Below are 9,485 nucleotides of genomic sequence, written 5' to 3'. Positions count from 1 at the left end.
GCTAAATGGATATAACTTGCAAAATTAAACCAAATGGGAAAGGGTCGAATGGGTCAAAAACAAAGTTATTGAAAACTTTAAAACCTCAAATGGTTGAATAGGGGTGTGCATGAGTCGATTTGGGTTGGTTTCGTTCAAACCGAACCAAAAACCCAAGAATTTGGTTTTTGGGTTTTTGAAAACCATTCTTTTTCAGTTTGCACAATAGGATCGGTTTGAGTTGTCATTTGGGTTGGAAATTTTTGGGCCGAAAAAATGGCTCAAAAAAATAATTTTGGGCCTGAAACATTGCTTCTAAAGTTTTTTTTTTTGTTAATTAGTGATTAAATCACGTTTGGGCCTTAGATTTTTGGGCTACACGTTAACATCCAAAAATAAAAAAATAAAAAAGTATAATTCATAATTTTAATAACAAAAGTTGGTACATGTCAAACCGAATCAAACCAGAAATTTGATTTTTGAGTAAACATAAAACCAAACCATTGGTTTGGGCTGGGTTCGATTATTTCAGTTGCGAGTCGGTTATATCGGTTTCATGCACAACCCTGGCAAGATAGTTTTTTTAAATCACATTTATTCATAAATTTATTATAAAGTTCGAGAAAATAGAAAGGCAAAAATGTTTATAAACTGGCCTGATCCGGTCCAATATGTCTTGACCCGTATTAAAATTCACCTTCAACTCTAAAATGAAATTTCAGGTTCGTGGCCTTCCATGTGCTCATAACTTCCACTTGGCATGCATCGATAGATGGCTTAGATTAAACATAAAATGTCCTAGATTTCGATGTTCTGTATTTCCTAGCCTTGAGTTAAACGATCTACCTAATATCCCACCCGATCCCAACCTTTCATCAGCATCTCATCATGTCCAAAGTCAAAGTTACCTCTCGAGAATGCAAAGTTTTCTCATGCCACTTCGCACAGGAAATGTTGCATCTTCTAATTCCAATTCTGATTCCAGTTCCAACTCCAACCCTGACTCTAACTCTACGAATAATAATAATAATAATAATAATAATAATAATAATAATAATAAGTGGAGCATGGAGGTCAACCATTCGTGAGTCATGGTCAACATGCGAGTGGAGAGCATGGAGGTCAACAATCCGAGAGTCATGGCCAACATACAAGTGGAGCATGGAGGTCAACCATCCGAGAGTCATGGCCAACATACAAGTGGAGAGCATGGAGGTCAACCATCCGAGAGTCATGGTCAACATACAAGTGGAGAGCATGGAGGTCAACCATCAGAAAGTCATGGTCAACACACAAGTGGAGAGCGTGTACAATGACCGTTTTTGGTAGTCATCCCGGCCTTAAAGTTGTAGATGTGTTACTTGTTTTGTTTTTATAGGTTGAACCTGATATGATAAGTGACTTCGAATATGCTTGAGTTTCATGGGTTTTGGAATGTGGTCGAGTTTTGTCGTGCTCCTATATTTAAATGTCGTTGATCATTTTGTTCAATGATGTAACGTGAATGGTTTTTGGGTTAAGTTTGGAGTATCTTCAAACTACTAATAACATATGATCGTTAACGAGCATATTGGATGCATTGGTCCGATGGGTATATTCGAGTGGTTTTAGATCACAACTTCAACACCTCTACTTATTAAGGGGCCAACTCATAGTATGTCTTCTTTCTAAAGTGTTGAAATGGTTACCTAAAATGAATAGGTAAAAAACAGGATGGGTTGAATGGGATGCGTTATAAAACATTCATACTGTTTTCTGGTACTAATTTACTATATCATTAGTGCCAAATTATATATAAACCGTTTCGGGTCAATATAACCCATCCTGTAACCCAACGTGTTTGAACCATACAAATATAGTAATCATCGGTGCCAAGTTATATATAAAGCGTTTCGGGTCAATATGACCCAACCTGTTTGAACCATACAAAAATACATGCTTTGATCTGTCACTTATGTTACTGAATATGCCGAAGCCATCTCTTAGGAAGTGTTTGGTTCATAAAATGTTTTAAAGGATTTGATATCTAAAGAAATCGAAATCAATTAAGAGTTCAACGTTTTCTTATAAGACATATTGCAACCTGGCCCGGGTATGCCTTGAGTTTCATTTATCGCTAAGCGCCAGGCCTGACTAGGGACTAACAATTAACTAAGGTTAATGGGGATTAATCAGATTGGAATTTGTGTGTAAATTTACAAATATACATAAATATACCAAATTTAATACATACTTTTTTCAGTTTTGACCAAATAACGGTTAATCAACAACTAGTCGGTGGGGTACAACTGCCGACTAGCAATTAACTGGGGATAGGCGTGATTTTTACAACCAACTCCTTTGAAAGCTGTGATTATTATCATTAAATACAGCGGTGAGCAAACCACAAAATGATTCTAAATAATTCTAAAACCGTTTTAAAATAATCACCCTGCGCCAAGATATAATTAATTATGGCGGCTTACAAGCCGGTGAAATGTGAAACCATCACCAAATTAGTTTTCCCACAACGGTTCACAAACCGGTGTAAATGCGAAACCCCCGCCGAGTAAGTTTTCTTGGGTAATAACACAGTGGTTCACAAGCCCGGTGTAAATAAGAAAGGCCAACAATATTAAGAATCTAAGGGTTTTCTGATGACTAGTTTATAGTGGTCATGTTATTACACATATTACGCCCTGCTTGCGGCGCGCGCATATAATGTATATGTGTGAACCCTCGGGTGGGCAAAAGTGAAATTGCACTATTTTTGACGTTATTTTACTAATCTCGTGAAAATAACGTTAAAAGTGGCGGAAGGTTAATCGGGCATCATGTGGTGGCGTTGATAGCCGAAAGACAAGGGTACATGCACCGATCAGCCAGTTTCCCGATGATTGAGTGTTATGTGCCTTATGTCCAAGGCTTGATGCAAAACTACTATCGAGCTAGGGGTCTCACCGGAAGCAGCCTCTATATCCCTATGGGGTAGAGGTAAGGCTGTCTACATCTTACCCTCCTCAGACCCTACCATAGCTTTGCTATTGGTGGGATATACTGAGTACGATGAGTACGATTATTACACATATATATTGACAAATGTTTACACTGTATAAATATATTTACAAATGTTTATCAAAATTTTCCTGAACACGGCTTCAGCTGTTAAATAAGATAAGTCATTTTATTCAAACCGTTTCAAAAGGGAATTATTTATACTTGTTCAGATTTTAATCTGCTTTCAAAGAGAATTATTTACACCAGTTCATTATGATTGGCATGATGCATGTACTATTTGAAGCGCATTCTCATGTTAAATGTAGCAATTTTATTTATAACCACTTTAAAATAAAATTTAACCGCTTCTATAGAAATTGTTTGTAGTAGTGGTTGTTATATAAATAACAGGCCCGTTTAGGCTTACTAGACAACTCGAGCTCAGGCTTGGATTGTTAACAAACAAACTTAATTTTAAGTTCGGGCTCGGCTTGTTTAACCAATAAGCTTATGTTTAAGCTCAGGCTCATTTAAGATCGACTTAAATCAAGATTTTAGTGAGTCAATCCTGAGCTAGAGAACGGGTTGGCTTGTTAACATCCCTATTTGGATCTCATTTTGCCACCTTATTCAGGTTGATATCAAATTATCTTGTTTATCACAACTTCAACCCATTAATTTATGAATGAGATGATCACGGACTCACGGTTATGTTTCATCTCAAACTTACATACAGGGCATTGGACAAAAATGTTAAAGGGGCAGACTATGATCTCCTCTTTATTGTCCCTATACAGAGTTTTCTCGCGCTATATAACCGTTTGAGACTGCCGCAACGCAATGATTATTTACAGAACAACATAGTACTTGTCTATTTTGTGTTAACTTTAGTACATGTGGTGGTTATGTTCAACCGCTTTCTTTTTATCTCCTAGTGTGTATCGGTTGGTATCACGTACGTGTCTTTATGCAGTTCTCATGGTTTTCTACTTAAAATAGTTTCTGAAGGCTCTCTATCAAGCTTGAAATTCAAGAAAGTACAGGAAGCAATTTGGGTTGTTGATCAAACCAATAGACGCAGTCAGTGTCGAAGCTTAGACGAAAACACAGAGGGGGCCAGGCTCAATGGGTATAAAATAATTCTAACTTGTAAAATATGTATGGTACGGGGTAGTTTTCAACCGGAGAAGGTGCCAAAGGTTTTGGTGTCGTACCTCAATTATTGTATTGCATGAAATAGGTTAAATAAACGGTTTTTTTATAGTACACACGTTTTTCTTGGTAGTTCTAGCTTGTACTTTTAAATATTTAGCTCACATTAAAAGAAAAACAGAAAAAAAAATCGTAAGAATATAATATCAAAGCATGCATATAAAGTATACATATATTTATAAAACTTTTTAAACGCTTCCTTTTGTTTTGGACATGATGGATCTTTGATTATTTGTACAACACGCTTTAGGTTACCTTTTATTAAATTTGTCAACAAGTTTTCATGAAAATGAATTAAAGTTTAGGGAAAAGCAAATAGCTTGAAAAAAGTTCAAGCAATAGTTTACCATGAACAACAACGCACCATGAACTTTTTTCGCAACACATTTTCTTAATTGGTCAACGTACTTGCCTATTGCCTACATAATATATGTACACACATAATAGTATAATTCATGCAAAACGTAAAAAAAAAAAAAAAAACTAGAGTGCATTATATATGCTGACATTAGAATAATTTGAATTGGTGTTAATTAATTAATATTACTCTAGTTATTTGTACATCTAGAAATTTATTTTTATTTTACCAGATCTCATACATGTATATATGTGTGAATGCATGTGTTACAAATTATTAGTTTACACAAAATATGGAATAAACAAAAGCAGCCAAATATAAATATAGATAACGATTGTTTTATAGTTTACAACTCATCAAAGGATTGAACCTTGTAATACTCGAACGGAATAACATAGGTTGGATCAATGGTTTCCATCTCATACTTGAGAAGCATAAGGACAAATCGCACCCAAAGTTGCTCGAAAAGTTTCCGAGGCCGTGAAGATGGAGAGCTTTGGAACTTCATCCATCCCATCTTCATTATCATCCATGCCATCATCACCATCATATTCACACGCTGCAACATTTTTTATCTTGCTTTTGCTCACCACATGACTTGCAGGCAGATAGATACTATGGGCAAGAGAGTTAGGTGTTTATAAAGAAAATATGTGGAGCCCTTAACATTTAAAATGGTACCAATTTGACAAATAAAAAACATAATTATAAAATAAAATATAATATAATACCATGTCTAAGTCATTACTCACAATTCATAAAACAAAAGGTTAGCTAGTTTCTAGCTAAGAAGCAAACGTTTGTTTAGCTTCTATTACGATATAAAATTAATTATATTTTAGTTAAGTAATTAATGCAATTTAAAAAGAAGCAAAGTTTACTTAACAAAACCGCCTACCTTAATTTCTTACTGGACCATCAGAAAGGTTAAAAAGTCGGATTACTTTGTGTGAACTTATTAAATAAAACGTAGAAAAAACAATAGTTTCCATTCATTTTCTTACCATCAAATGCTTTTAATTTATACATTGAAGTTTTCTTTATATATAAGGCTGGTATTTTGTTGATACAATCATAGAAACACCAAGTCACATTCTTATTATAGACTATAGGAAACTTAGAGAATATATATAAATTTTAAAACTTCATTTATGCTTTAAATAGAAGAGAGGGTGAGGAGAACCGCGAGTGATGTTAATGGTGTTAGCATTCGACAACTTATTTCCAACTTCGAATGGTGGCTTTGGAGTGCATTAACGACTATATATATATATACATGTATTTTATGAGTCCGTTCACCGACTCCGCCAAAAACAGATACGTCTCCGTGAGCTTTGGCCAAAGCTCACGGAGGCGTATCTGTTTTTGGGGAATCTCATTGCTATTACTCAAACAAGCATGAAACGTATGCTTGCATATTCGTCCAAGGATGGATAGAAAAACAAATAACCCAATCATAACCTAATTGATAAAAAAATAAATCAAACCAAATTATTGACTCATCTAAATTGGTTAGGTAATGGTTCTTTTAAGTTTTAACAACTATTTATGGTGGTTCGTTTTGGACATACATGTTTATTTAATCTACTAACTTAATATACATGCCTATTATATTGCAATGAAGAAGTTGAGAAAACCCGATTAAGCATTTTATATATCTGATTAGGTATAAATAGAGATGCATGTTTACATAAAAACCTTAATGGGTTCAAAACTACTATCCAATTATTGACTCAAACCCATTACATCATTATTGTAAAACAAGGATTTCTTTTTTTCTTTTTTTTATTAAACCTTGTCAGCTTCATATGTTTGTAGCAAAGACAAGCTAATAAATTGGGTAAATTAATATGACTTGGATTTTTCTTTGAACTAAAGCACTTTGCAGTTAATATCTTTCACAAAACTTAGCTGGTAAAAACCAAAATTATACTCAAACATAGAACCGATTAACATGAAAGACAGTTTGGCCGAGTGGTCTAAGGCGCCAGATTTAGGCTCTGGTCCGAAAGGGCGTGGGTTCAAATTCCACAGCTGTCATCAATTTTTTGTTTTCTATTGAACTAACAAATTAGTTCGTGTAAAGTTCCAAGTTAAACAAATAGACTTACCGGAAATTACAAGTCCATCCTTTTTCACTATTTATATTAAGTGCTGTGTAGCATTTTATCAAAATAATCCCCATATATATCTAGCTGTAAAATGATGTCGTAAACCCTATCTACTACATAACAATTAGTGAATTGGTAGATTATTTTACTACCAATGGACAAAAAGAAAGATGTTTACGTGTATGGTTCAGCTTAACAGCATGCATGTTTTAGATAATCGGGTCAGATATTACTTAATACAATACATGTCTCACACCCATGAAATTTTTCGAAACTAATCTTATACATACCATGCCGTCCATACTTTTGAAAAAAAAGAAACAAAAAGAAAAACCTTAAGTGTTACAAGAAGGCAAGCCAATCAAATCAAAAGCCATTTCACACAAAAAATCTGTATTACATGTGACAATAAGTGACTAATAGCGTGTAATTTGTCATTACACATTTCACTTCACGACTTGGTTGTAGATTCGTCACTCAAGAAAAAGCTTATACATGTTCACACAATTTATGCGTTTTTGCATTTTACAAAGAATTCTAGGCCTTTTATAAATGTCATGTGTTACGTCATACGTGTAATTAATTTTGACACATTTTATATGATACCCTATTCATGCATTGTAAAGAACAATTGTATATATCCCCCTCTAAGCTAAACAGTTGAATATTTTCTAATAATAATACTTTTTAATGCATAACAAGGTTTTTTACCCGCGCGCTGCGATGTGCGGGCGTGCTTCTGTTTTAAGTGGTGGTGAATATACTCTGTAGTTCGTAACACACTATTAGTATCGATAACTAAATTACATACAACAAAATAACAAATTGTTTTCCAAAACCATTTATTTGACCATTTCTACCCAGTTTTGGATGGTTACCACTATTGATACCAAGTAACTCTTTTTCGAAATAGAAAGCTTTCCTTTAGATTCCATATGGGTCAAAATGGTCCAGCAGACGGGTCAGGTTCATAAAAAGCTCACCTTCAGGTTCCATATGGCTTGATAGTGTGCAAATCACTTTTCAGCCTTCTTCCATTTTCAAGCGGCAAAAATAGAAACAAAGTGAGATTGTTAATTTACCCACATAGCATCAAACTATTATAGAACCGGTGCCATAAAATGTAAACTTCACAACCACCAACACAACTATTGACTAACGATGACAAAAGAGAAGAAAAAATGGGTCTTCCATGATCCCTTTTAACTTACTTTTTAGAAGGAAATGTAGCCATGTTATGTCCCTCTATAAACGTGTACACATCATCATACCTACGAATCAGCGAGGACGTGGACGGTGACGCAGGGAAATTAGAATCAAAGTAAGCATACAACGAAAGTTAAAATTGAAAGAACAATTAAAAATGTTTATCTAAATATATAGATCATAAACCTTTGACCTGCGTAAAGGAAAATAGTCAGCCTGGAAACTTCTTCAAGTTCATCTAAAAGCATAATTAGTGAATACAGAAGCAGAAGGAAATTCATAGTTAGCTCCAAATCAATGTTAACTCAAACTGAGAATGGTGTCTACTAAAGTTTAATGGTAGTCAATAATAATTTGTTTATGCTATTTAAATTCATATGTGTGCTACTTAAATTTATGGCTTTATAAAATATATCTACTACTATAGTTCATTAGAAATGAGACGACCAAATAAAACAAACGCATAATAACACATATCCGAAAACTAAAGGAAATGTCAAGGTTAGTTATTCCAAGTTAATTAAAAAAAATAATAATTATTATTATAAAGCACAATTATCAACAAACTAACCTTTGTCAACAACAGTAGTCAATTTTCTTTGAATTCCTGCTTTTATTGAAGCCTGAATGCACCTTGAGCTTATTCTCTTTACCCACCTGCGAATTCATGAAATAAGAAACTTAAACACAACAATACTTATTCACAAAATCAAAAACACATTTACCTTATTCAGTTTTTAGCGATTCAATCCCATTACCCAACAATACTTTGTCACCTATTTCAATTCTGAAGAGGTAGGTCCCAGCAGAGCCTAGTTGGACCCGCAAGACTCACCTTGAAGAGGGACGTCTGCGCAGAAACCAACTGGATCCGCAGGACCAACCATGCTCAGAGACGTGACGTCCTTACGCGCAGTACGCAAGCTGGTCCCGCAGGAAATGCCTCCCGATGGTGAAGGACTCCGCCTGTCCCCGCAGCCTCGGATACAAGCCATCAGGGAAGGCCACCCGCGCAGCAGGGCTACACGCACAAGGCACTTAGCTCTCAATCACTCAGTGTCACCTGAAGGAATGAGCGAAGCCGGGAACTATCCCGCACAAGGGCGGGAGGGGGAATACTCCCGCCCAAATAAGCCAGTCCGTACGATACAGGAAAATCTTCTGTACTGTACCTGACGAGGTATGGGAAAAGGATCTGACTAAAGATACGACAGCTTATTGACAACAGTATGGCGAGCAGCATGCTCCTGCACTGTATGTCACTATTAGCCGCTGCCTACTCACCAACTACTGCCATACCACGTGCGTAGCCGTCAGTTGGTGGAACAGGAATAGTATACAGCAGGCCTGGTCGCTATCAGCCGCTACCTACCCACCAACTACCAGCAGGGCACGTGCGTAGGCTACTGTTGGTGGAACAGGAACACTGTTGCAGCCGGCCATACCTCTTTGAAAACCTACCTTCGGCTATAAATACCACAAATGGTATGACCATCTCATCTTATCATATCTTACTACATTATCATCATATTATACCTGATATCTGCTCTAGCAATCTCTTAATATACTTTTATATTTAAAGAGCAATCTAGTCTGATTCTCACGCCGGAGGGTGGTCACAAGGAGGAACCCCCCCCCCTTCT

The 9,485-nt window shown here is 35.7% G+C and overlaps 1 protein-coding gene, 1 long non-coding RNA gene and 1 other non-coding gene across 3 annotated transcripts; 2 read left to right on the top strand and 1 right to left on the bottom strand.

Annotated features, from left to right (window-relative positions):
* The first annotated feature begins 689 nt into the window (after positions 1–689).
* Positions 690–1,785, top strand: LOC143601833 (E3 ubiquitin-protein ligase SIS3-like). Its single transcript, XM_077079132.1, has 2 exons — positions 690–1,039; positions 1,229–1,785. Exons 1-2 carry the CDS (start codon positions 690–692, stop codon positions 1,293–1,295), a joined length of 417 nt encoding a protein of 138 aa, XP_076935247.1. The 3' UTR covers positions 1,296–1,785.
* Positions 1,786–6,485: 4,700 nt separating this feature from the next.
* On the top strand, positions 6,486–6,565 carry TRNAL-UAG (transfer RNA leucine (anticodon UAG)). The gene has a single exon. It is a non-coding gene; the product is annotated as a tRNA-Leu (tRNA).
* Positions 6,566–7,861: 1,296 nt separating this feature from the next.
* On the bottom strand, positions 7,862–8,501 carry LOC143601832 (uncharacterized). The gene is made up of 3 exons (XR_013147729.1): positions 8,414–8,501; positions 8,029–8,080; positions 7,862–7,907 (listed from the first exon to the last, which is right to left on the bottom strand). It is a non-coding gene; the product is annotated as an uncharacterized LOC143601832 (long non-coding RNA).
* Between the last annotated feature and the right edge of the window lie 984 nt (positions 8,502–9,485).

This window comes from Bidens hawaiensis, unplaced genomic scaffold, assembly GCF_021521415.1.
Source record: "Bidens hawaiensis isolate Kalapana, Puna unplaced genomic scaffold, B.hawaiensis_p1.1 tig00057211_1, whole genome shotgun sequence".
Classification (NCBI taxonomy): domain Eukaryota; kingdom Viridiplantae; phylum Streptophyta; class Magnoliopsida; order Asterales; family Asteraceae; genus Bidens; species Bidens hawaiensis.
This window is presented reverse-complemented; position numbering and strand designations above follow the sequence as displayed.

Coding starts and splice junctions, on each gene's coding strand:
- LOC143601833 (XM_077079132.1), top strand. CDS start 690: ATGAAATTTCAGGTTCGTGGCCTTCCATGTGCTCATAACTTCCACTTG. Junction 1,040..1,228: donor AATAATAATAATAATAATAA/GTGGAGCATGGA, acceptor TCAACATACAAG/TGGAGAGCATGGAGGTCAAC.